The 25,437-nt window shown below is 22.3% G+C and overlaps 3 protein-coding genes across 5 annotated transcripts in view; all 3 read left to right on the plus strand.

The window, feature by feature from the left end:
• Positions 1 to 52: 52 nt before the first annotated feature.
• LOC127277040 (protease inhibitors-like) lies at positions 53 to 857 on the plus strand. Its single transcript, XM_051297853.1, has 3 exons — positions 53 to 224; positions 384 to 512; positions 599 to 857. Exons 1-3 carry the CDS (start codon positions 170 to 172, stop codon positions 724 to 726), a joined length of 312 nt encoding a protein of 103 aa, XP_051153810.1. The 5' UTR covers positions 53 to 169; the 3' UTR covers positions 727 to 857.
• Positions 858 to 1,872: 1,015 nt separating this feature from the next.
• LOC127277120 (P protein) lies at positions 1,873 to 10,459 on the plus strand. 2 transcript variants are annotated; one of them, XM_051297972.1, is made up of 17 exons: positions 1,873 to 2,148; positions 2,395 to 2,536; positions 2,603 to 2,674; positions 2,921 to 3,041; positions 3,120 to 3,192; positions 3,399 to 3,589; positions 3,708 to 3,814; positions 4,338 to 4,494; positions 4,573 to 4,644; positions 5,205 to 5,336; positions 5,722 to 5,976; positions 6,103 to 6,237; positions 7,315 to 7,509; positions 7,591 to 7,824; positions 7,953 to 8,211; positions 8,296 to 8,389; positions 10,093 to 10,459. In XM_051297972.1, exons 1-17 carry the CDS (start codon positions 2,046 to 2,048, stop codon positions 10,115 to 10,117), a joined length of 2,367 nt encoding a protein of 788 aa, XP_051153929.1. In that variant the 5' UTR covers positions 1,873 to 2,045; the 3' UTR covers positions 10,118 to 10,459. The 2 variants fall into 2 exon arrangements, with proteins under 2 accessions (XP_051153929.1, XP_051153919.1); XM_051297962.1 differs by having other exon boundaries at positions 1,874 to 2,148; positions 8,532 to 10,459.
• A 1,319-nt stretch (positions 10,460 to 11,778) lies between these two features.
• The window catches only part of LOC127277718 (scavenger receptor class B member 1), a 33,410-nt gene continuing 19,751 nt past the window's right edge, over positions 11,779 to 25,437 (plus strand). The window contains exons 1-2 of one of the 2 annotated variants that reach the window (XM_051299031.1): positions 11,779 to 12,126; positions 22,667 to 23,360. In XM_051299031.1, the coding sequence (XP_051154988.1) occupies positions 23,180 to 23,360 (181 nt within the window). In that variant the 5' untranslated portion in view covers positions 11,779 to 12,126; positions 22,667 to 23,179. Of the gene's footprint in view, positions 12,127 to 16,997; positions 17,893 to 22,666; positions 23,361 to 25,437 lie in introns of those variants that run through there. The other variant, XM_051299036.1, reaches the window with a different exon arrangement.

A 25,437-nucleotide genomic window follows, 5' to 3' on the forward strand; every position in this document is an offset into this window, starting at 1 on the left:
GAGATAAGAAATATTTATTGTCTTAGATTAAGATACTTAGCGATTTCTTTCGAATTTCTGTTAATTGGAATTGGACCTTTACAGTTAGTATATAAGGAAACCGAGATGCATTTGTAACTCAAAATTGATTTCAAAGACAGTCAGTAATAATAAACATAAAAAAATAAATATGAAATTCTTTGCTTTTTTACTTTTGACTGTTTTGGCTGTTGCCACTGTCTCTGGTGAGTTAAATACATTTTATTTTATTGTGAAAAAAAGCTTTCTTTAAAATTATTAATAGGGTAAATTATTCAGAAAAATTTTTATTTTAAAAAAAAGTAGAGTTTGATTAAAAAAAAAAAAAAATGGTAATTAAAATTGTTTTTTTTCTCTATTTTTAGCTAATCGAAAATGTGAACCTGGTTCATCATTTATGATAAAATGTAATTTCTGCTTTTGTTCTGATGATGGAACTCAAATAGCATGTACCAAAATGCTTTGCCCACCAAGTCCTACGTCACCATGGGGTCGTAAGTAATTATAATTAAAAAAAATTTTTTTTTTTATTTTACATTTATTTTTTTTTTATAATTTATTTTCAATATTTTTTTTTCAGCACTTTATATCCCTGGAACACCTTGTCCAGCTCAAGTTTTCTACAGTGAATGCAATCAATGTATTTGCGGTGAAGATGGAAAATCTGCAGCTTGTACTTTGATGCTATGTGACGCTTTTCAACCATAGATAAATTATCATATATAAATAATTACGAATATTCATACTAAATTTCAAGTTCGAAAAAAAACAAAAAATTATATACATATATGTAATGCAAAAAAGTTAATAGTGATAAATAAAAAAATAATCAAAGTTTATGTTTCAATGCTCTGATTTTCATATACATAAATCAATATAACATATAATTGAAAAAGATAAAAACAAGACATATATTCAATGTTAACAAAACGAATGATGTTTATGACTTTTTTTTAAGATTAATATTGAAAAAAAAAAAAAAAAAATTAATGTCATTCTCATTGTCAGTATAATACGAGTTTTCTTAGCATTTATCAATGAGACACAATATCAACAATAAATTATTGCGACACCCCCTACCGCTCTGAATATTTGCATTTTTCGTGCAAAAAAAAAGTCTACTTGATCACTTGATAAAAAAATTCAAAGTAAAAGTGCTTTGTAAAAAATTTATAATTGATCTCTTGTTAATTAAAATTATTGTAACATTTATGACTTTTTTTTTTATTTATGTAATTTTTTATTCATTAATGATTGTATTTATATATATATATATTTTTTTTGAAATAAAATAATAGTATGTATAATTAATTTTAAAAACAATTGGAAGAATTAAATAAGTAATATTATATATAAATAGTTACTATTTATTATGAAATAAATATGTGGTGTTAATGTAATAATAAAAAATAATTATAATCAACGCTTAGTTCGAGAAATAGAAGAAAATTTATTGAAAAAAAAAATTCATTTTATTATTTAAAATAAAAAATGAAACATACTTATAAGAGATTAAGAAAGGATTAAGGATTTTGAATAATTAATTTTATCTCTTGCCAGGGCGTGGTCTTTTTCTTTTAGTCTGTATTGAACTCTGTTATCGAACATTTCAATTAAACTTTTAGTTGATACAATTTTTAAAATAACATTTCTTCTTTAAAAAAAGTAATATTAATTTTTCAAATAAAATAAATAAATTCAATAATTTTTACAAATAGCCACTATTTACAATTATTCAAAAATAATGCATCATTTTTCAAAGTGAAATACTATTCAATGAATTAAATTATAGATTAGAAACTAAATAATTATTTGAAAATTAATTAAATTGAATATAAATATTTACTATAATTCGTTGTATGAAAGAATGACCTTGTATTGTAATAATCAATTTTCCATAATAGTCAAATTTAATTAGTATATACTTTATAGATTAAAAAAAAAAATTTTAATAATAATAATAATTATAAATAATTAAATTGTGCTTGATGTATTTTTGTTTATTCAATTTTCAATAATTGGTTATTATGAACGAAATATCAAATCCTGAGGAAATAATTGAAGTCGATAAGAGAGTTGAAACAACTTCTTATTTAAGAAATGGACGTAGAAACAACAACATAAGCACAGGTTTAATAGAAAACTATAATTTTCTTTTTTTTTTTTTATTAAAATAAATAAATAAAATAATTATTTAAATAATGAAAAATAATATTTATTTTTAATTAATTTATTAATAATATTTATTAATAAAAATAATTATTGTTATTATTTTAATAATTAAAGAAGAATTATTGTCATTATTTATAAATAATTAAAAAAGAATTATTTTTATTATCATTTTTGATGATTTAATTGAAAATCATATTTTTGAAGATCCATCATCTTTATCTCAAAGTCATAATGATGTTGATGTAGTACAAATATGGAGGCAATTACCAGAAGCTATTCGATTGGATCCAAGTTTAGCAGCTTTTCAAACAGAATATGAAAAACTTCATGGAGGTGATAAATCAATGTAAGTCAAATGTATTTAAATGTATAAAAAAAAAAAAAAAAAATAATACTGAAAGTTGATTTTCAGATGCTCCATAAATACACCATCTGGAGAACGTTTAGTTCTTAATGTGTCCTTTGATCGACCAATTGAAAAAGAGTATGTTTATTTTTAATTGGTATAATTAAAAGTATTTAATAATTACAAATTAATTAATAATAATTATAAACAAATAAATTAATATAAATTAATTAATTATTATAAACAAATAAATTATTACAAAATTAATTAATTATTATAAACAAATAAATTATTATAAATTAATTAATTATTATAAATTAATAATAATTTTAAATAAATTGATAATAAATTAATTAATATTGGAGTTTTAATTTTCATTAAAAGGAAACAGAATGTATGCTTAGATGACGAGGATGATGAAGTTGAAATAAAAGGAGGAAAAGAAAGACCTTTTTTCCGCTATATAAAATTAATTCTACTTGTATTGTGTTGGCTTATTTTTACTGTAAGTATTTGCATTTTTTTTTAAATAATATTTTTAAATTTTAGGATAAATGAAAATAATTTTTTTTTTGATATACAGATAAGCTTAACAACTAATAAAGAAGTGTTGGAAGAAATGCACAAAGTTTCCATTCCTATTAATGAAATTCAAAGTATCCTTTTTGATCGCATTTTAATATAGCTAAATAGCTATATAATTTTTATTATTTTAATTTTCAATTTTATTTTTTATTGTATTTTTTATAAAAAAAATAATTTTATAGACATTTAATTAGGATAACAATTTTATATAAATTAAGTATATTTTATAAAGATTAAAATATATTTTATGAAAATTTACCTTAAAAATTTTATGTAGATTATAAAATATTAAAACGTCCTATCAGTGATAGAATTACAGTTAATATAGAAAGTTCACTTTTGCCACAAATCAATGCAAATGCGAGTATAAATCTTACTTCAAATTATTTAATCGTTTGGATAGAGAAGATCAACTATTTTAATGATGTTAGCAATAATTTTTCTTATGAAAATATTAAACACATTCAGGTATTTATTATTATAATATAATTATAATTAATTATTATATATTTTATAATTATATATAATTAATTATATTATTATTATAGTTTGTATTTATTTTTTTTATTTTAAATTTTCCTTTCAGAATTTAAGTGAATCATGGATACTTCCATTATTTCCTTCGGAACTTATTGACTATTTACCCGATAGAAGACGGCATAATACATTCGTGCTTGAAAATTTGACTAACGAGTAATTATTAATTAATTGTTTACCTAATTGTTTTTCAAATTTTTTTTTTTTTAAATAATTGAAATATAGAACAGGCATACTAAAAATAATATGTATTCCATATAAAGGTTTATATATATATATATATATTTAATAAGGTCAAGAAGTTTTTATTCCCTAAATTTTTTATTCATCATGAACATATGAGATCTTTAGGACAACAAAAATTAAGAGCAATTATAAATAACCAGTCGACAACTTTTAAATGTGAAGAATTTTAAGGTTGTCGACTATTGGGTTATTTATAAATTGCTTTTACCTTATAGTACTGATGAACCATATATTCAATGCGGTGAAATGTGAATTGAAAAAAAAAAAAATTTAGGGAATAAAAACCAGTTTGACCTAAATTTTGGGGGAAAAAAAATAATTGATAAACCAAAGGCCACAATATGGTAATGATTTTCTTTATAAGTCAAAAATGCATTTTACTTTGAATTAATAATTAATTATAAATTAATAAATAATTATTTTTTTTTTTAAGATCATTTGGAGATGTGGTGGCTGTGTGTATGAAAACAAATTTACCAATTAATTTACCAATTTCAATTGGTTATAATTTATCACCTATTAATAAGGACGATGGATTTGTGTACGCTGCTGTAATATTAATTGGTCTTTATATTCTCATTATATTTGAGGTATGATTAGGAAAAAAAAAATTTATTTTTAATACAAATTAGAGTAAATTAATTTTTTCTTTTTTTTTTTACTATCAGGTGGTTCATAAAACAATAGCAGCAATGATGGCATCAACAATGTCATTGGCAGTTTTGGCGGCATTAGATCAAGTATATAAATGCAAATTAGAAAAATTTTTTTTTTACTTTTTTGAAAATAATTTATTAATTAAAAAATTAAATTATTAAATTTGAAGAATAAAATTTTGATTTTTTTAAATTAGTGAATTTAAAATAATAGTTTTTGAAATATTCGTGATTTTTTGGAGGAGATAACATCTTTTAGTGGGGCTAATTCCGCGTCACGCGCGCAGTAGTAGCGTGACAGTCAAGTGGGACATATGCTAAGTCCCACTATTACTGTCCGCTACTACTTTATGAATATAGCGCGCGGTTAACGATATTTTCACTTAAAAACTCCTGATATTTAGAAAACTACTACTTTCCTTTTTTTTCTTTTGCAATAAAAAATGAATTCATTTTTTATTTTATATTAATTTATTTAATAATATACAAGAACAAATAATGAACAAAATAATTGATTCCTAATTATAAAATAATTATATAAATTATAGTTGAAAAAAAAAATTCGTTATAAATTAATATCGATTGTTAATTAATTAATTTAGTCGAATAAAATTACTATTAAAGTTTAATGTATAATTATATAGAGACCAAGTATGAAGGAAGTAATTTCATGGATAGATATGGACACTTTAATGTTACTTTTTGCAATGATGATTCTTGTAGCTGTTATTGGAGAAACTGGAATATTCGATTATTTGTCTGTTTATGCTTACAAGGTAAAAAAAAATTGTTAATGTAATGAAAAAAGAAATTTTTTAATTATTTAAATAAATATAATTTTTAATTTAAATCGTTTAATTAAATGAAAAAATAAAATTATTAAAATTAATTTAAATCGTTAAATTAAATAAAGAAAGTAATAAAAATTAATAAATTAATTAATAAAATTAATTTAAAACAGGTAAAATTAAATTAGAAAATTAATTTAATATTAATTGTTCTTTTTTTTTTAGGTAACTGGTGGACAAATTAATAAAATTATATAAATAATAAAAAAAATAAATTATTATATTATAAAATTAATTAATAAAATTAATTTAAAATAGATAAAATTAAATTAGAAAATTAATTTAATATTAATTGTTTCTTCTTTTTTTTTAGGTAACTGGTGGACAAATTTGGCCTCTTGTCAGTATACTTTGCCTATTTACAGTTGTTATATCAACTGTATTGGATAATGTGACAACTATTTTGCTTATGACACCTGTGACAATAAGATTATGTGAAGTTATGGAAGTTAATCCTGTTCCAATTTTAACAGCAATGGTAATTTATTCAAATATTGGTGGTGGCTTAACACCAATTGGTGATCCTCCAAATATTATTATTGCATCTAATAAAGAAATACAAAATGCAGTGGGTATTATTATTATTATTATTATTATTATTATTATTATTATAATTATTACTGTTTTAAATAAGAAAAAAATGTAATTAATAATTAATAATAGAAAATTAATTATAAACAATTTTTTTTTTTAGGGAATTGATTTTATTTCATTTGTTATGCATATGAGTATTGGCGTTGTTTTTGCAGTAATAGCCGTTTATGCTGAATTACGTTATGTATTTCGTGATGTATCTAATTTTAAATTTGATGAACCTCTAGAAGTTCAGGTGAGAAAAAGTTGCTGCTGTTTTTTTATTTTTTTTTTTGAGTCCTTACATTGAAAAAAGGGTTTGGTATTGACAACCAAACGTTTAGTTGGTATTTAAGCAACAGAAATTTTTTTGTTGAATCAACAAAATTTTAATTGTCTCACTCAAAATTTGTTTGACACAACCAAAATTAGCAAAAAAAGGATTTTTGTTGTCCTAACTAAAGTTTGATTGGGACAACCAAAAATTTGGTTGATTCAACAAAAAAAATTTTTGTTGCTTAAATACCAACCAAACGTTTGGTTGTTAATACCAAACCCTTCTTTCAGTGTATGGCAAAAATTCCTATGACCAAAGTTAGTTACTATGGCAAAAGTTACTATGGCACAAGTTACTATGGCAACAATTACTTACTATGGCAATAGTTACTATGGCTAAAGTTACTTACTATGGCAAAAGTTACTATGGCACAAGTTACTATGGCAACAGTTACTTACTATGGCAATAGTTACTATGGCTAAAGTTACTTACTATGGCAACAGTTACTATGGCACAAGTTACTATGGTAAAAGTTAGTTACTATGGCAACAGTTACTATGGCACAAGTTACTATGGCACAAGTTACTATGGCAACAATTACTTACTATGGCAATAGTTACTATGGCTAAAGTTACTTACTATGGCAAAAGTTACTATGGCACAAGTTACTATGGCAACAGTTACTTACTATGGCAATAGTTACTATGGCTAAAGTTACTTACTATGGCAACAGTTACTATGGCACAAGTTACTATGGTAAAAGTTAGTTACTATGGCAACAGTTACTATGGCACAAGTTACTATGGCATAAGTTACTATGGCAATAGTTACTATGGCTAAAGTTACTTACTATGGCAACAGTTACTATGGCACAAGTTACTATGGTAAAAGTTAGTTACTATGGCAACAGTTACTATGGCACAAGTTACTATGGCATAAGTTACTATGGCAATAGTTACTATGGCTAAAGTTACTTACTATGGCAAAAGTTACTATGGCAGAAGTTACTATGGCAAAAATTCCTATGAATTTTATATATATATATATATTTTTTAGGAAATAAGACATGAAATAGCAATTTGGCAAAAAGCGGCAGCAAGTCTTTCGAGTTATAGTAAAGATGAAAATATGGTTCGCGAAACATTGATGAAAAAAGTAAGACGGCTTTTGTCGCGATTAAAATTGAAATTATTAACTGGAAGTATAAAATTTGAAAATTATAAAGCAACATTGGAGGAGTTACAAGAAAAAGTAATTTACTATTATTTTAAGAATTTAAAAATTTTTTTTCTGTTTTTAAATATGATTTTTTTTTTTTTTTTTGAATTTCAGTATCCTATTCGTGATAAATGGCTACTTGCAAAATCAGGATGTGCATTAACATTTGTCATTGTTATGTTTTTTATACATAGTTTACCAAATGTGAATTTATCATTAGGATGGATTTCACTACTTGGGGCAATTTTATTACTTATTTTAGCTGATTCTGAAAATCTTGATGGTCTCATGGCACGTGTTGAATGGAGTACATTATTATTTTTTGCGGCATTATTTATTCTCATGGAAGTGGGTATAATAAGAATTTAGTATTTATAGAAAAAAAGTATTTATAAAATATAAAAAATTGATAAAATATAACAATTTATAAAATATTTTTAAATGTATAAAAAAATGAGTTTTTCAAATTTTTTCAGGCTCTTTCTCAGTTGGGACTAATGATATGGATTGGAAAACAAACAGAGGCAATTATTCTTTCTGTTGATCAAGAATCGAGATTGGCAATTGCAATAATTTTAATTCTTTGGATATCTGCTATTGTCAGTGCATTTGTTGATAATGTACCATTGTGTACAATGATGGTGAGAATTGTGATAAATTTGTCACAAAATCATCAACTTGGATTACCATTACAACCATTGGTTTGGGCATTAGCATTTGGATCATGTTTAGGAGGTTGTGAATTATTTTTTTTGTTTTTTATACAAATTTTAAAGAAAAAAACAAAAAAAAAAAGAATATCAAATTTTTTTTGTATAGGAAATGGTACATTAATTGGATCAACTGCAAATGTTGTGTGTGCTGGAGTTGCCGAACAACATGGTTACAAATTTTCATTTTTACAATTTTTCAAGTAGGTGTATCTTATTTTATTTTAATTATTTAATTTGTTTAATATTTCACTTATTTATTTCATTTAATATTTAATTTATTATTTAAACGTAAAATGAAGTATAATATTTTGTATATTTAAAAAATTTATTTTCAATTTTCAGAGTTGGTTTTCCAATAATGATTACCAGTACACTTGCCGTTACAATTTATTTACTAATTGCTCATGTTGTTTTTCAATGGCATGATTTTAATTGAAATCTTGTTTTTAGATTTTGTTATATTGTTTATATAATTGTTAATAATATGTAGTACGTTTATGTGTATCATAAAACATAGTTTTTTTTTCAAAATGAAAAAAAAGTTCCGAATCTTGAAATTTAGATCTTTGTTTTTTATTTAGATATCAAATTTGTATTTAAAAAAAAAAAATTATTAAAAAACTATCTTCGGTAGTTAATTATTATAAAAAAAATTAATAATTTTTTTTTATTATTATAATATAATATTATATTTAATTTAAATATAATAATTTTTTATTGTTATAAATATTTAATTTAATTTTGCGTAATATAAAATAATAAATTAAGGAGAATAAAATTTTTATATAAACACTTGTTATTGTAGAGGGAAAAGGAGTTTGTTGATGATAGTATATAAGTTGTATCGCAAAAGAGTTGATTGAAACAGATCACGACACCAGACTGATAAATAATTAATTAGCATAAATGAAAATTGTGATTATTCTGACTTAACGCTTTGTCTATTTAATTCAAATAATACATTTGATAAAAAAAAAGAAAAACAAAACGAGCTTCTTAGTTACCTTTGCTCGTTGCAAATATAAATGACCGTAATAAGCTTTTTCATATTATATGAAGACAAAACGAATGACAGTGCCTATTTTATATGTGTGTTAGATAATTGTCATATTTCAAAGTCCTTTTGTTATCCTTTTTTTTTATAAAGTATATATTATTTATTTTTATTTCAGAAAATTGTTTCTGTAATAAAAATAAATTTAAAGATTTTAGTTGTGTTTTTTTTTCTCTATCAGGGAAATTTTATTTTGCTTCGTGAACTTTTGTAATGACAGGAACATTTGTAGGAAAAATTTTTGTTTCAAATTATATAGGCGCGGAAATTTTCAGTATAATATTATCTTTGGAAAAAAAAGTAAAACACATTATGCAACGATTAGATCTGATAAGTTTTTACCTTGATTTAATAAAAAAAAATTAATATTCGACAATTGAATATTATTTTTTATAAATCAATTTATTAATTTTAATTGTAAAATTTAATTTTTTCTTTTTTTTACTTAATTTTTTTTTTTTTAATAGTCAAAATATCCTTTTTGCGCAGAAAAATGACTTTATTTTTGAATAAAATAAAAAAATTTCTTTGTGCAAACAAAATAACTCCTAAAAAGAGTTTAAAATAACATTGATTGCTAAAATAACACTTAAAAATTTATGTAAATTATATTATAAACTACGCTTGAATTGTAAAAATCTCTTGCGATTAAATATTAATAATATGATAAATATGTAACAAATTATATGCGCATGAACTTGAAAGATTAATGTTTGCTTCAGTCAAAGGGTAAAATGACGAAAATTAATCCTAAGTCAATTTATACATTGTTCAATTCATTCTGATATTATTTTCATTTTTTTTTTCTTATTTGTAATGTTGTTTTAAAGCATTTTTTTTTTTTTAAAGATACCGGTTCAATTTACGTCACTAATGTATGCAACAAATCCAAGGAAAAATATTGACAAGGTACAATATATTCTTTGAAAGGGAAGCGAATTAATAGACGAAGTTGAAGTCAATGGCAGCGTAGCGTCTGGGCGAAAAAAAAATATATATATATATAAAAGATGGCTATCAATCATTTAAATAAAAATTTTAAGTCGAATTTTTGAACGTCATTTTTTTGTGCAGATTTACTAATATATATATATATATATAATTATTCTGATGACTGCACTTTATAAATGATTGAAAGTCCTAATGCGTGTGTTTTAAATATAATCTACCTGAAGATAAATAATTTTTGTATTTAATAAATTATATTAACTGGAAATTCCGCTTATTGCAAAAAAAATATGGAAGAACCTTTGATATTAAAAATGAATCTTCTTTTTATAATATGGTTATTCCCAAGAACTCATTTTTTTTTTATAACATTTTAGTTTATTCTTTATTTTTTAAGAGTTACTGTAGTAATTTGCGTAATTAAATACAAAAATGACACATTCCATTGAAATGAAGGTTTTTTTTTTCTTACTCATCTCTTTCTTTAATCTAATAGTAGTACAAACATTGACGTTTACAAACTCTTTGAATCTTTTTTATTCATATTTCTAAGAGTTCATAAAAATGTTGCAGAATTTTAAAAAATTTAAAAAAAAAGAAATGATTAACTTTTTCAATGAGTGTGTAAATTTTTTTTTTTTCTTACAATTCTTATATTTTTCACCCCATTTTGAATTGAATTATTTTTATTGTTATTTCTAATTGTTTTTGTTAATATTCAATTGAGTTATGTTAAAAACAAATGATTAGCATAAGAAAATAATAAGGAAAATTGTTAAGAAAAATATTTATATAAGAATCAATACTAGTTTTCTATTGGATTTGTATAAATCAAGGATATTTGTAGATTCTTTATTATAAAAATTTATAATCAAGAGTATTTAGGACAGAAATTGAAAAAAAAAATTTTTTTTTTTTTAAATATATTTTTATAGTATTTTTAATAAGGGAATCTTCCAATGATTTGTATAAAAGGAAAAGTTGAGGACAAATAACAGGGACAGTGTCATGGCTATCAGAGTAGTATTAATCATTAATAAATATACTCATTTACTATTATTATCACTTTTTTTGTTATATATTTCTCCTAGGATATGTTAATTTTTTTTGTATGTTTTATCTTTTGAAAAATAGAAGTTTAATAAAAAATAAATTATATTTGAATAATTGAATAGTATATTCTTCAAAATATAAAAAAAAAAAAGATTGAAAATATTTACCTTTTATGTTAATTTAATAGATTAGTGAGAATGAAAAAAATTTTGATTTTTATACACATTTTTCTTTCAAGTGATTAATAATTAAGGAAAAATTAAATATTTTGAAACAATCGCGTCAGTAAATTTTTGGTAAAAAAAAAAATTGTAGCAATGAAAAGAAATTAAAAATAAAGAATAAAAAATGATTTTAAAAAATATTGGAATTTGTTACATATGAGGGATGCAAAAAATGAATTTACAGTTCAGGTGCCGTGTTACCGGTCTCACGCGTCAGTGAGAGATCTTTTTTTTGATCAACTAATGACGTAGACATCAGTTATATATGAGGAACGAAGCGTGAATCGCTTCATTTTTACGCACCCTCTTTTATCGATATGAACAGAAAAGAGAGAAAAATATTTATATAAATAAAGTTTTTTTTTATTGTTAATTTAAAGTGTAAAACAAAGTGAAAAAAAGAACAGTTTTAGTGTGCCATTAGAAAATTTAAATTATCTAAAAAAAATATATATATTTTATATATAAAGTGATAAGTGATTATAAATATTATAAAAAAGTGTCATAGAAAATTGGAAGTGATTTTCTAATTAAAAAAAAAAAATGTATTTTCAAATACAATTAGAAATTATTGAAGAGACAAAATCATTGACATGGCAAAAGTGAATAGTATAGAATGGTGTAACAACCAGTTGGATCATTAAGATAAAAGAAAAAAGTAAGTGAAGTTTATTTTTTCATACTTGATGAGAAAATTTTTTTTTTTTTTATGTTTTAATTCGACTTTTTATATGATGGGGAATTTGAATATAGCGACTAAATGCACATACCATGTTTTTCTATCAGTTGCGATTTTTTAAATTCCTTTTAAATTATCTTCAAAAAACGAGAACATTTTTTTTTCTTGAATTTCAGATGAGATTTATTGGTGTCTTTTTTTTTTATTATATTCCTCAACGATTAATTCCTTTACATTTCAAGTTATTTTGAATTTAATTTCAAAAATATTGTTTGAAATTTTGTAAATAAAAAATTGTTATTAGTGAAAAATTAAATTTGAATTTAGTAAAAAAATTTTAACTAGGAATTAGTGACTTACTTTTTGGTTTTGAATTACATATCGGTATTTTTAACTAATAGAAGAAAAAAAATGTTTTACTATCGAATTAGTAACATTTAACTAATTAAAAAGCAAAAATTAGTAAAAACTTTTGAATTAGTAAAATTTAAGTAATAGTGGAACATTTTTTTTTACTATCAAATTAGTAAAATTTAACTAATAGTGGAACATTTTTTTTTTACTATCAAATTAGTAAAATTTAACTAATTCAAAGGCAAAAATTAGCAAAAGCTTTTGAATTAGTAAAATTTAACTAATTCAAAGGCAAAAATTAGCAAAAGCATTTGAATTAGTAAAATTTAACTAATAGTGGAACATTTTTTTTTTACTATCAAATTAGTAAAATTTAACTAATTCAAAGGCAAAAATTAGCAAAAGCTTTTGAATTAGTAAAATTTAACTAATTCAAAGGCAAAAATTAGCAAAAGCTTTTGAATTAGTAAAATTTAACTAATTCAAAGGCAAAAATTAGCAAAAGCATTTGAATTAGTAAAATTTAACTAATAGTGGAACATTTTTTTTTTACTATCAAATTAGTAAAATTTAACTAATTCAAAGGCAAAAATTAGCAAAAGCTTTTGAATTAGTAAAATTTAACTAATTCAAAGGCAAAAATTAGCAAAAGCTTTTGAATTAGTAAAATTTAACTAATTCAAAGGCAAAAATTAGCAAAAGCTTTTGAATTAGTAAAATTTAACTAATTCAAAGGCAAAAATTAGCAAAAGCATTTGAATTAGTAAAATTTAACTAATAGTGGAACATTTTTTTTTACTATTAAATTAGTAAAATTTAACTAATTCAAAGGCAAAAATTAGCAAAAGCTTTTGAATTAGTAAAATTTAACTAATTCAAAGGCAAAAATTAGCAAAAGCTTTTGAATTAGTAAAATTTAACTAATTCAAAGGCAAAAATTAGCAAAAGCTTTTGAATTAGTAAAATTTAACTAATTCAAAGGCAAAAATTAGCAAAAGCATTTGAATTAGTAAAATTTAACTAATAGTGGAACATTTTTTTTTACTATTAAATTAGTAAAATTTAACTAATTCAAAGGAGAAAATTAGCAAAAGCTTTTGAATTAGTAAAATTTAACAAATTCAAAAGTGAAAATTAGTAAAAACTTTTAAATTAGTAAAAATTAGTAAAACTATTTGAATTAGTTAAATTTTACTAATTCGATAGTTAAAAATTTTTTTTTTTCACTATTAATTAGGAAAATTTGAAGATTATATTTTATAAATACAATCAAAAAAATATAATAAAAAAATTAGGCGTTTAAAAGAAAAATATTTTTTCTTTTCTTCTTAAAACATTTTAATTAAAAAAATCACAATAATTTGAAATTTTTAACAAATGTATTGTAAAAGCTTAAAAAAAAAGATACATATTTTTTATATACCGTGACTATTGGAATATAAAAAAAAAATAATTTTTTTTTCTAAAAATCAATTTTAAGCAATAGTTGATGAAGGTCAATAATCTTATAATATGTGAAATTTCTGTAATTGTGAAATGATAAAGTAATAAAGCATTGCATTATAGTGAAACGAAGAAAGGGAAATAAAATGTAGCTTGATTCGCAGTTTATTATTTTTTTTTTTTATACAATTATAATCTTGAAGCCTAGAAAATGATATTAGGATTGCGTGTCGATTAAGATTATTATAGTAGACATATATAGTTGATCAATATCAAAACCTGCACTTTTAACACAAGTATTATTCGGTTTCAGTCTTGTTCATAAAGTAGAAATTTTGCAACAGGATGTTAGTGGACCTTGCGCTTTCGCATTTATATATATGCTCCTAATGTATATAGCTGTGTATATTAAATGGGCAAATTTTTTTTTTTTTTTTTTTTTTCACCATATATTCTGTATTATACGCAATGTGAGCAAACATTCGCATTTTATAAAGTCATGTTTCATTATATATATATATATATATATGAGGGCCAAGAAGGCTTGAATTAAAAAATTAAATTCTCTTATATTTTCAGAAGAAAAAATTATTTTTTTAAATTTTGTTCCAATTTATTTTTTTCTAATTTATTATTTTCTTTTTTATAACGGTATAAGCGTTTAGAAAATATTTTACAAAAAATTTAATTTTGATGGAAAATAAAAAACAGGATTCATTATCAAATAGTTTCGTTATTTAGTTTCCAAGTTCTGAACAACTTGTTTTAATTGAGGACAACAGTTTTGTGGTTTGTTCTTATCCTTTAATGACTGATTCTTATTGCCGTGAGTTTACAGTTTTCCGGGTCAAGTTATATTTGAAAAGTTTAAAAATTATTAAACTTACTGCTATTTTTACTTGAATTTATAATAAAGTATTCCAAGTATTTCACACATGTTAAAACAGCAAAAAAAAACAAAAAAAATAGCAATAAAATTCAATGGAATTTCGTTTTGTTAACAATTTTTTTTCGGAATTTTTGAATAAATACTTTAAAGGGATATTAATTCCACGTAAAATTTTTTTTTTTTTGTTTTATCTATAAATATTTGTTAAAGAATAAAGCAAATATATTCAAAACAGGTTTTAATCTTCTTTATATATATTAGTTTTTTTGTAAAAATAAGTTTGATTGTAAATTTGGGATTTTGCGTCAGTGAAAAAGGAAAAGAAATTTATTTTTCTGATGCATTTTGAAATTTCTCTGAATGCATTAATTTATTGGTTTAGGACTCTATTCTTTTATAACTAAAATGAGTCATACTTAAATGACCACCTCATCATGTCTCAACAACTTTGCATATATTTACTCAATTTCTGATATGAAATGATCTTTTTTTTTTTTTTTATTTTTTAATTAATAGCTTTTTTACAAATTTTTTTATAATAAGCAAAAACAATTTTCAGAAGTGACTTTCATAATTTTCACAAGAAAATTAAATTAGAATAATATTTGGTAATATTTTTTTTTTATTTTTCGGTCTATGAACATTACAATTTAAATGTTTGACAAAAAAAAAAAAAAATGGATAGAAATTATCTAAACTCGTGTCTTTCACATGGCCTTCAAGAATGCAACATTTTTGCGTAATGCTGTAATTTTTTTTTAAAACTGCTTCCCATAGTACAGAGTTATCAAAAATTTTTGTAAATTTATCGAGTTTATTCAACTTTATTGTATTTTTTTTTTTTTTTAGTTATTATATGACTTCTATTTTGTATTACGTGATTCTAAGCTGTCTTACTTTCTCTTGAAATAGCCAAAAGATGACTGGCTTATATACATATATATATAGAAAGTTAATTCATACATTTTTCAAATTATTAATGAAATTAATAAAATGCAATTTTTTTTTTAAATATTTTATTATTTTGATTTTATTCAAATTGATCACTGTGATAAATTTTGTAATTTACACTGAACAAAGGTGTTTGGTATTGATAACGAAACGTTTGGTTGGTATTTAAGAAACCAAAATTTTTTTTTTGTTAAATTAACAAAATTTTAATTGTCTCAATCAAAATTTGTTTCACGTAACTAAAATTAGAAAAAAATGATTTTTGTTATCCTAACTAAAGTTTAATTGGGACAACAAAAATTTTGTTGATTCAATAAAAAAAAAAAATTTTGCTTGCTTAAATATCAACCAAACGTTTGGTTGTTAATACCAAACCCTTTTTTTTCACTGTATATAATGTTTTTATTTTCATTCTATGGAAATTCAGTTTTAATAATTTATCGAAAATAATAAATTGTGTAAACTTTTAATTGTTATAAATATTGTGAAACATAAATATTTTCTGGAATTATACGTAACTTTTTTTTTTTTATTAAAATATTCCGCGATTTTATTTAAAAAAATTTCTCAATAAAATTCAATATTTTTTTTTTTTTAATCTTTTTACCATTTCTTAAAAAAAAATGCTTCGCTTTATTTATTTGTAATTTTTCATATGACCTTAATTTACGTAATTTTTTTTTTATCGAAACTTATTTTTTTTATTTATTTTTTTTGGTCTATTTCAATTATGGTGAGAGAATTTTTTAAAAATTACCATTTTTTTTTTTTTTAATTGTGTGGGAATTCCCTGCCCTCGGGTGGTATTTCTTTTAAATACACAATCTATTCTTCAATCAAGAAAAAAAAAAAAAAAAAAAAGAATCGATGAAAATATGTAAATTTAAAATTTTGTTTGATCTTATAGTTTGTTTCATTATTCTCTTTCGCCGAATGTAAAATCGAAGGTCAATTTAAAGGAAATCCTTGGTTAATACTTAAAATTATTAAAAATCACAAAGAGAAGAATTGGTATTTGAGGGTCGTTGAGATTTTTTTTTTTTTTTTTGTTTTTTTTGTTTACGAAATATTATTGAACACACTTGACTATCTCAAAAATATATATGATGTAGATAGTATATCTCCCGTTTGCCATTTTACCATTCCCTACCACTCGAGCTCTTGGTAAGTATTCTCGATTTGCCCGCTGCCACTCTGTTGTTGGTCCACGACTGCCAATTCACTATCTCTTCACGACCGTACAACCGGACAAGATCGCGTAACCGCGCACGTTTTCGGAATAGGTTTTATATTAAAATTAAATTATTTTTTTTTTTTTTTGTAAATTTCGATTAATTTTTTTCAATTTTTTTTTTTTCTGGGAAATATTTCTCTAGATGTTGATTTCTAGATGTGGACATAAAATGTGCGTGTATTGCAATTGGAAATTAAGAATTTATGGCATCAGTGATGAATTTAAGACACATTTCACAAATAATAATAATAATAATAATAATAATAATAATAATTCACGTCAGTGCGCAAAGTTGATTCTCAAGTAAATGGAGCTGCACGCAAACCGAGCAAAAGAATGAACCACCGCGTGTCCACGACTTTACTTCCATGCATCGAAATCACTTCGTTCACGAACTTCTTCTTGTGTTCATTGATTAAAAAAAAAAAAAAAATAGAAAATTTCTTTTGACTATTTTCATTTAAAAAAAAAAAATTATAATTAAATAAAAAAAGAGTGAATTAAATTTCTTTTGCTCGGATTAGTGCAGCACTGATTTTTCAAAAGTGTTTGAAAAAAAAAAAAAAAAAAAATTTGCCGGGAGTTATCAATTATAAATAATGGCGGGAAATTTGAATTTTTGAAAAAATATTTTTAAGAAAGTAACAGTGTTCTTTTTTTTCTTATTTTTAATAATAATAATAAGTGTTTCTTGTTGAATGTGTAAATTGAGTGAAAATTATAGAACGTGTATAGAGAAACTCACTGTCATCGCAAGTCCTTTTTCTCTGATGCCGTTGTGGGTTACATAAATGAAGGATTGGATTTTACTGAGCAGTTAATGAACCCAATGAACCCAGTTAATCATCTCGTAAAAAACGTTCGTCGATATTATGTAAGTTACTTGAGAATAAAATTCGCGATTATCTCAACATTATGTCATTTAATTTTGTCAGTGACCCATTTTCTGCGACATATATAAATACTTTTCTATAAATTTTATTATTATTATTAATTATATTATAAATAATAAAATTATTATTTATAAAATTATTAAAACTATTATATTTATATTGTTTATTATTATTTAAATTAATTTGAAGATATTTTTATTTTTCTTCTTTATATTTTTTCGTTAATAATTATTTTTAATTAACTGTATTTTTAATACGAAAATAAGGGTAAAAAAAAATGCAGCAAAAGGATAGAAAAAAATTTTTTTTTTAAAGATAAAATTAATGATTTATCAGATAGAATTTTGTTATTTTTATATATATAAATCGCATAAATTGAGAAAATACTTGATAGAGAAAAATGTTGATGAATAACATCGTGGATTAAAAGTAACATTAAATTTTTCTATAATTTATTAATTGAAGAAATGGATATAATATTCGGATGATTAGTGCATGATTAGTGTCGGGGTATACTGTTGTAAATTTCTGATATAGAAATCTTATCGTTTATGTCAACTTTCGAAAAAAAAAAAAAAAAAAAACATTGAGTACGTGTAACGGCAGTAACGAGAGAAACGAGTTTTGTTGATTACAACGAAAGAGAGTTTTGTACTACATAAACTATATACATGAATCTGATTTTACAATTTCTCATCATTGTTCTCTTGACCGTTTTTATTTATTTTTTTTTTTTTGTATTAATAATTCTATTTATCAGAAAGAATAATTTTTTTTCTTCAAAAATTTGATTTTTTTCTTCAATAATGATATTCATCGAAATTTGTTTTCTTTCTTTTTTGAATGATTTTTGAACAATAATTTAAATTTGATTTAGTAATTTATGAATTAAAAGAGATAAATGTTTACATTTTCTTATTTTGCAAACTTGCGGGTCAGAGAAAGACCTTCAGGCTCGCGGCTTTAATACCTTAAACGTTTTTCAAATGTCAAGCGTCGCGAATTACTAGAGTCTGGTCAGAGGAGAAATCATTAAACAATAACGGTGATAAGCGCATTAACCATGAAAATCATTGTCAAGGTTCTATTCCATACTAATTATTATTGACAGTATTATATTTATTGCAAAGTTAAAATTATTTCATTGTTATCATTTCTAACTGTATAATTATATTTTTATTTCCCCCAGATATAATTTTATTCAAAATTACATAAACGAAACTTTCTTTTCTTTTTTATTATTATTAAAACAAAATTTTTTTTTATTTAAGTAAAATTTATTTAATTATTTATTTAATTATTTAATTTAGTATTTAATTTATTATTTAATCTATTATTTAATTTATTATTTAATAATATAAATTTGTATTTTAATATTAATAGAAATTTGTTTCCCCCCTTTTTTTTTGAATAATTAGTCCTTTAATGTCATTTATAAAGAGAAACGCATATTTATATACATTTGCAAATTTCTTTATTGCATTTTAATTTGATAAAAAATGTTAGTGCTTCTTGTTGACTCTAAACTCTTATGCAACAGTTGTAAGGTGCAAAATTGTGTAATTTTGCTGAGTGAAAATCCACATGAATATAATTGTCACAGACTAAATGAAAAGGAAATTTATATCGCTATGGTTTAGCAACAAGTAAAATAAGCCTAATTTTAAAAAAAAAATGTCATTAAAGTAAACCTTGGCTATGATCTGCTTTTATCTTGAACTTTAACTTGAATTTTTTTTAATGAAAAAAAAAAAAATGAAAAATTAATTTTTATAAAAAAAGATTAAAAATTAATTTTATTTATATGAAAACTAATATAAAGAGAGAATTTTGGATATAGTTGTTGAAACATGCCAATGACATCGACTAAACTTCAATTTTCTTGATTCGGTCATTCCTCCCACGTATCGTGTCTGCTTTTATCATATATATAAATGAGCATGTCATTGACATTGATAAAATATACCAATATAATGATTCAATTTCTCCAGTCTATCGCCTAATAAAAATGATTAAATAATATTTCATTAATTAATACCTCAATATATTTGATTAAATAAAAAACAGAAATTTTCTAAAATCAAGAAATTTTTTTTTAATTTAGACATTTATTAAATTATTCATTATAGATATGTTATTAAAATTATTAATAAATTTATTTAAATAAATAAATTTTTAAATAATTTAATAAATATTAAATAGTTGTCAATATAATAATAATAATAATAATAAATTTATAAATTCAAAAAATAATTCTTTTAAAATATAATTATGCAGTTTTGCATGAATAATTTTCTTGGGGAAATTCCGAAAATGAATGACATGACTTTTCGGTTGGTGAACAAGATAATCGATCTGCTTTTTTTTTCTTTTCTTTTTTTTCTTCTTCTCAAATGAAAATGATGACAAGTTTATTCGTTAGTTAGGTTAAGTCCAGCAAGATTAATCATTAATATATGTTGAAATCAACAAAACCGGTACGAATGAATGCAACATGTATATAAATACATTTAGCGTGGCCGTTAACCATTTCTAAAGATGTTGAGTAATTTTATGTAGACTCCTTTAATTTATTGAGATTTGCATCAAAAACATCAAAGAGAAAACTAATGAGTATATTAAAATGATAATAAAAAAAAATATTACTTTTTCTTAATTTTTTCGAAAAAAAAAAAAAATTATGACTTAAATATTAATTATTTACTATGAACAATATAATTGGTAAAAAAAAATTTATTTGATTCAAATAATCAGCTATTTGACCTATCAAATAAATATTTATTTGTATTAAATAATTATTTAATAATAATTATTTTTATTTATTATAAATTATTTATATAATTAAATATTTGTTTCAAATACAGAAATTTAGTTATTTCAATTATTTAGTTTCAGAAATTATTTGGTTCAGGTAAATATTTCTTTGATAATAGTGAAGTAATTGAGTATTAATATTTTTTTAAATACCAACCAAACGTTTGGTTGTCAATACCAAACCCTTTTTTCAGTGTAGTACCTAACTTGTGCCATAGTAACTTTCGCCATAGTAACTTTTACCACAGTAACTGTTACCATAGTAACTTGTGCCATAGTAACTTTAGACATAGTAAGTAACTGTTGCCATAGTAACTTTTGTTATAGTAAGTAACTGTTGCCATAGTAACTGTTGCCATAGTAACTTGTGCCATAGTAACTATTGCCATAGGAAGTAACTGTTGCCATAGTAACTTGTGCCATAGTAACTTTTGCCATAGTAACTTTTGCCATAGGAAGTAACTGTTGCCATAGTAACTTTTGCCATAGTAACTTTTGCCATAGGAAGTAACTGTTGCCATAGTAACTTGTGCCATAGTAACTTTTGCCATAGTAAGTAACTTTAGCCATAGTAACTATTGCCATAGGAAGTAACTGTTGCCATAGTAACTTGTGCCATAGTAACTAATTTTGGTCATATGAATTTTTGCCATACACTGAAAAAAGGGTTTGGTATTGATAACCAAACGTTTGGTTGGTATTTAAGCAATAAAATTTTTATTTTTTTTGTTGAAGCAACAAAAATCCTTTTTTTCTAATTTTGGTTGTGTCAAACGAATTTTGATTGAGACAATTAAAATTTTGTTGATTTAACAAAAAAATTTTGGTTTCTGAAATACCAACCAAATGTTTGGTTATCAATACCAAACTCTTTTTTCAGTGTATATATATATATTTATTTTCATCCAATTTATATATATGTATATATATTTTTTTTAATGAAGTGCTAATTAATTCTGATGGCACTGCATGCCATTTAAAACAGAAAAATCCTGTCATTAGTGATTTCCTGAAAGTGATACATATTATATGTACATAAGAGGTCAATTTTTTTCTTTAAAAAAAAAAAAAAAAAAAAACTCGAATATTAATTTTATTTTAGCATAAATTTTTAATGAAATAAAAGTACGTAGCTTTTGTAAAAAAAAAAGAGTACAATATTTATGTGATCTTCATGCTAATACTAATTACTTAGATTCAGAGTTTCATTTTTTTTTTTTTTTTTTTTTTTTTTTGCACTTGAATTTGTAAAATGGTAATTGAATTAAAACTATTGGTATAATAATTGTCTGATTAAAATAAATGTCGCAATATTTATATAATTATATTCATATAAAATAGATTTAGGAGGTGACAATAATATTTTTCCATTAACATAATTATTGAATTTAAATGTAAGTAGTCGATTTCTGCAATAGTAATATTAAATTATCAAAAATCAGAAATGTTAATTTAATTAAATTATTTTTATATTGAAGGTTGAATATTGTTTAATTAGAAATATTTGTTTTACATTTTTTTTTATTTTTTTCAAGCAAAATTAGTAATGAGGGAAAAGTAAGAATAAACAAGTTGATAATGATATTGTTAATGATACAGTCATATTATGATAGATTATAATAACTTGTATATTAAAAACTGTTCATAAATCATAAAGAAAAATTCACTTTTTCAAGATATTGACGCATTTGAATCAAGAAATGCAAATTTTTTTAATAACTTCTCGTGACAATTAGTTTTTTTGTTTGTCTGAGAAAAAAAAAAAATTCATGTCATTTTATTATTGATTAAGAACTGTTGTTATGCATTTATAAGAAAAAATAAAAATATTGTTTACACTATATTCAAATTTTTTTTTTCTTATTTAAAAATATATTTAAATAAAAAAAAAGTAGCAATTTTTTTTTTTTTGTTAATTGTAGAATTATTTAAATGTTTCAGATTGGATATTTGAGTTTTGAGTATCAGGAACGTGAGAATGGACCAGTGATTCGGCCAGTGATTATAAATTACTATAAATTAATTTTTTAATATATAATTTTAAATAGAATATTTTTTCTTTAATATATGTTCAATAAGAACAATGTTGGGTGAAGTGACGTGACGAAATTAGTTTTTTCAAGAAAAAAAAAAAAATTAATGGTGCTAAATAAACTTTTATATATATATATATATATATATATATTTATTTCTGCAGCTATTTCGAGAAATAAGTTGCAAATAATTTCATTTAGCCAAGAAGACGCTTAAAGACTGTAATGAATTAAAAAAAAGAAAAAAAAACCGATTATCAATTTGCAAAGCTGGCTTTGCATTTTTAGTTTGAAAAAAAGTGCCAATTTTTTAGTATAAAAGGGTGGGAGGGAGGAAAGATACTTTAGCGAAAAAAAAAAGTTGAAGATTGTATATAAATAATTTTGTGGTTCTAAAAAGAGATAAAAAAAAGCCAACAAAATGAGATTCATCACGTCCTTGTTTGGCGATGGTTCACCGAAGAGGATGGGCCGCCAATATATGAAGGTGGGAAGAAATGCACTCTTTGGAATTAAACCCAATCGAGATGGGGAAATTCCAATGGAGAAGGTGCCCAAACCACTTAGTATGCTCATTTCAGAACGAGGAAAATTCAGACATAGTGAGTATATTTAAAAATTTTTTCTTCTTTATCAAAAAAAATATTTCCACAATTATTTTAAATTTTACCTATTTCTAATTTTTTTATAAATGAAAAATTTTTTAAAGAAAAAAAAAATTTCATGAAAAAAGTATTTTAAAAAATGAAGTAAAGAGAATTTATGTTTAAAAATTTTTTTTATTTTTTTTTTTAATAGAAAAATATTCGCGAATATTTATATTAGAAAATTAAGAATAAACATTCTAATCTAAGATCAAAACGCATTGAAATACACCTCACGAATATATTGTTGCGAGAAGTTGCACTGTTCAGGTAAAAATTGGAAAGAATGATAATTATTGTGTAAATACATTATTAAACGGCCTTCAATCTTGAATTTGCGTTTTCTTAAGCATTCGGTAACATTTTCGTTACGTACAATCCTTGCATCCTTTTGTAAGGTTTACAAAAATAAATAAATATATTTAAAAAAAAAATCACATTTTCATAAATTTTTTTAAACAAAAATTTATTTTTCAATTATTAAATTTTCAATATTAATTATTTTTAATATTAAATAAATAAATAAATTGTGAAGGAAATTTTCTTGAATCAAGATAGTTTTTTTATTTAAAAAAAAAAAAAAAACACATCTCTTAAGAATGAATTAATATTGTCATTTAATAATAATATCCAACCTTGACACTAAAGTATACTATAGTATAGTTTGACGAATATCTTAAAAGCTATAAAAGAAAATGAAGGTTGTAAAAACTATTAATGATCCTTTAAAAAGAAAATATGAATTGTCATTTGAAATTTATCGCATTTTTTTTTTTTCATAAGTTTAAATTTTGTCGTAAACCTATATTTATGTGATCAGAAAAAATTAATTATGACTAAAGACTAATGAAAAAAAAAAAGTGGGAATAATATTATTTTCTATTTTTTTTTATCCCATTCGCATCTGAATTCTGAATACATTTTTAGTTTAATAAATTATCATATTCTATTTATATTTTCCTTTCAAGTACAATTTTTTTTTTCCTTTATGAAAGAGATGAAAACAAAATGATGCTTAAAATTTATGATTAATGAGAAATTTTACCTCTTTCAAAAGTTGTTAAATTAATATTTAAATAAAAGTTGTTTTCATTGGGGGTAAAAGAAAAAAAAATTGAGATTGCAAATGGAAAGTATTTTAAAATAGAATAAATTCTATATATTGCCAATTTATTATATCGATGAAAATATATCTGTTAATTAAAAATTATTGCTTACTTGTTTCTGTAAAATAACTACATGGTTCTTTTTATTTATTTTCATTTATTTTTAAATTAAATATGATTTTTATATTGCCAACAATTTATATTATTTTAAAAACGATTCAAAAAGTTGTATTAACATTTATTGCACACAAGATGATTGCGTGTAAAACAGATTATAGTAAGAAAGTGATTTATATATATATATATATATTGCAATATTATAATTTATGAAGGAATAAAATAAGAAAAAAATACTTTTAAAACAAAAGTATTGAAATAACTTTCTATAAAAAAAAAAATATATAGTATATATTTTGCACGGATTATAAAAGCCAAAAGGTTTTTGCGTAAGAATCGATTAGCATTAACTTAAGTGAAATTCGTAGAAAAATCAAATAGTCAAAGAGAGGACCTTGACATTTTTGTTAAATTAAATATTGTATATCTCAAGAAATACAAATGATTTTAGTCAATGTAAATATTGAGAGTAATTTTTTTGTTTTTGAAATTTGATAATTTTTTTCTTCTCTTTGTCATTTTAAAGACGAGTAATTGTTTAATTCATAAAAAATGTTCTCCATAGGTTTTCTCGCAAAATATTTATTTATTTTTTTTTTTTTAATTTACATATTTGTAGAATGTTTTAATATAACAGTAATACGTTTTTTAAAAAGTCATTTTCCCAAATATGCAATATTTTAATAATAAATTCTTTGGCAAAATATTAATTTTTTAATAATATAAATTTTTTTTTCAAAATATTTAATATTCGACTGATTTAAAAAGAAAAAAAAAATAATTTTAGTTTAATCTTTAAAAAGTAGTTTTGT

Source organism: Leptopilina boulardi, unplaced genomic scaffold (genome assembly GCF_019393585.1).
Source record: "Leptopilina boulardi isolate dan_hultmark-lab unplaced genomic scaffold, ZJU_Lbou_2.1 LbouV2_110, whole genome shotgun sequence".
Taxonomy (NCBI): domain Eukaryota; kingdom Metazoa; phylum Arthropoda; class Insecta; order Hymenoptera; family Figitidae; genus Leptopilina; species Leptopilina boulardi.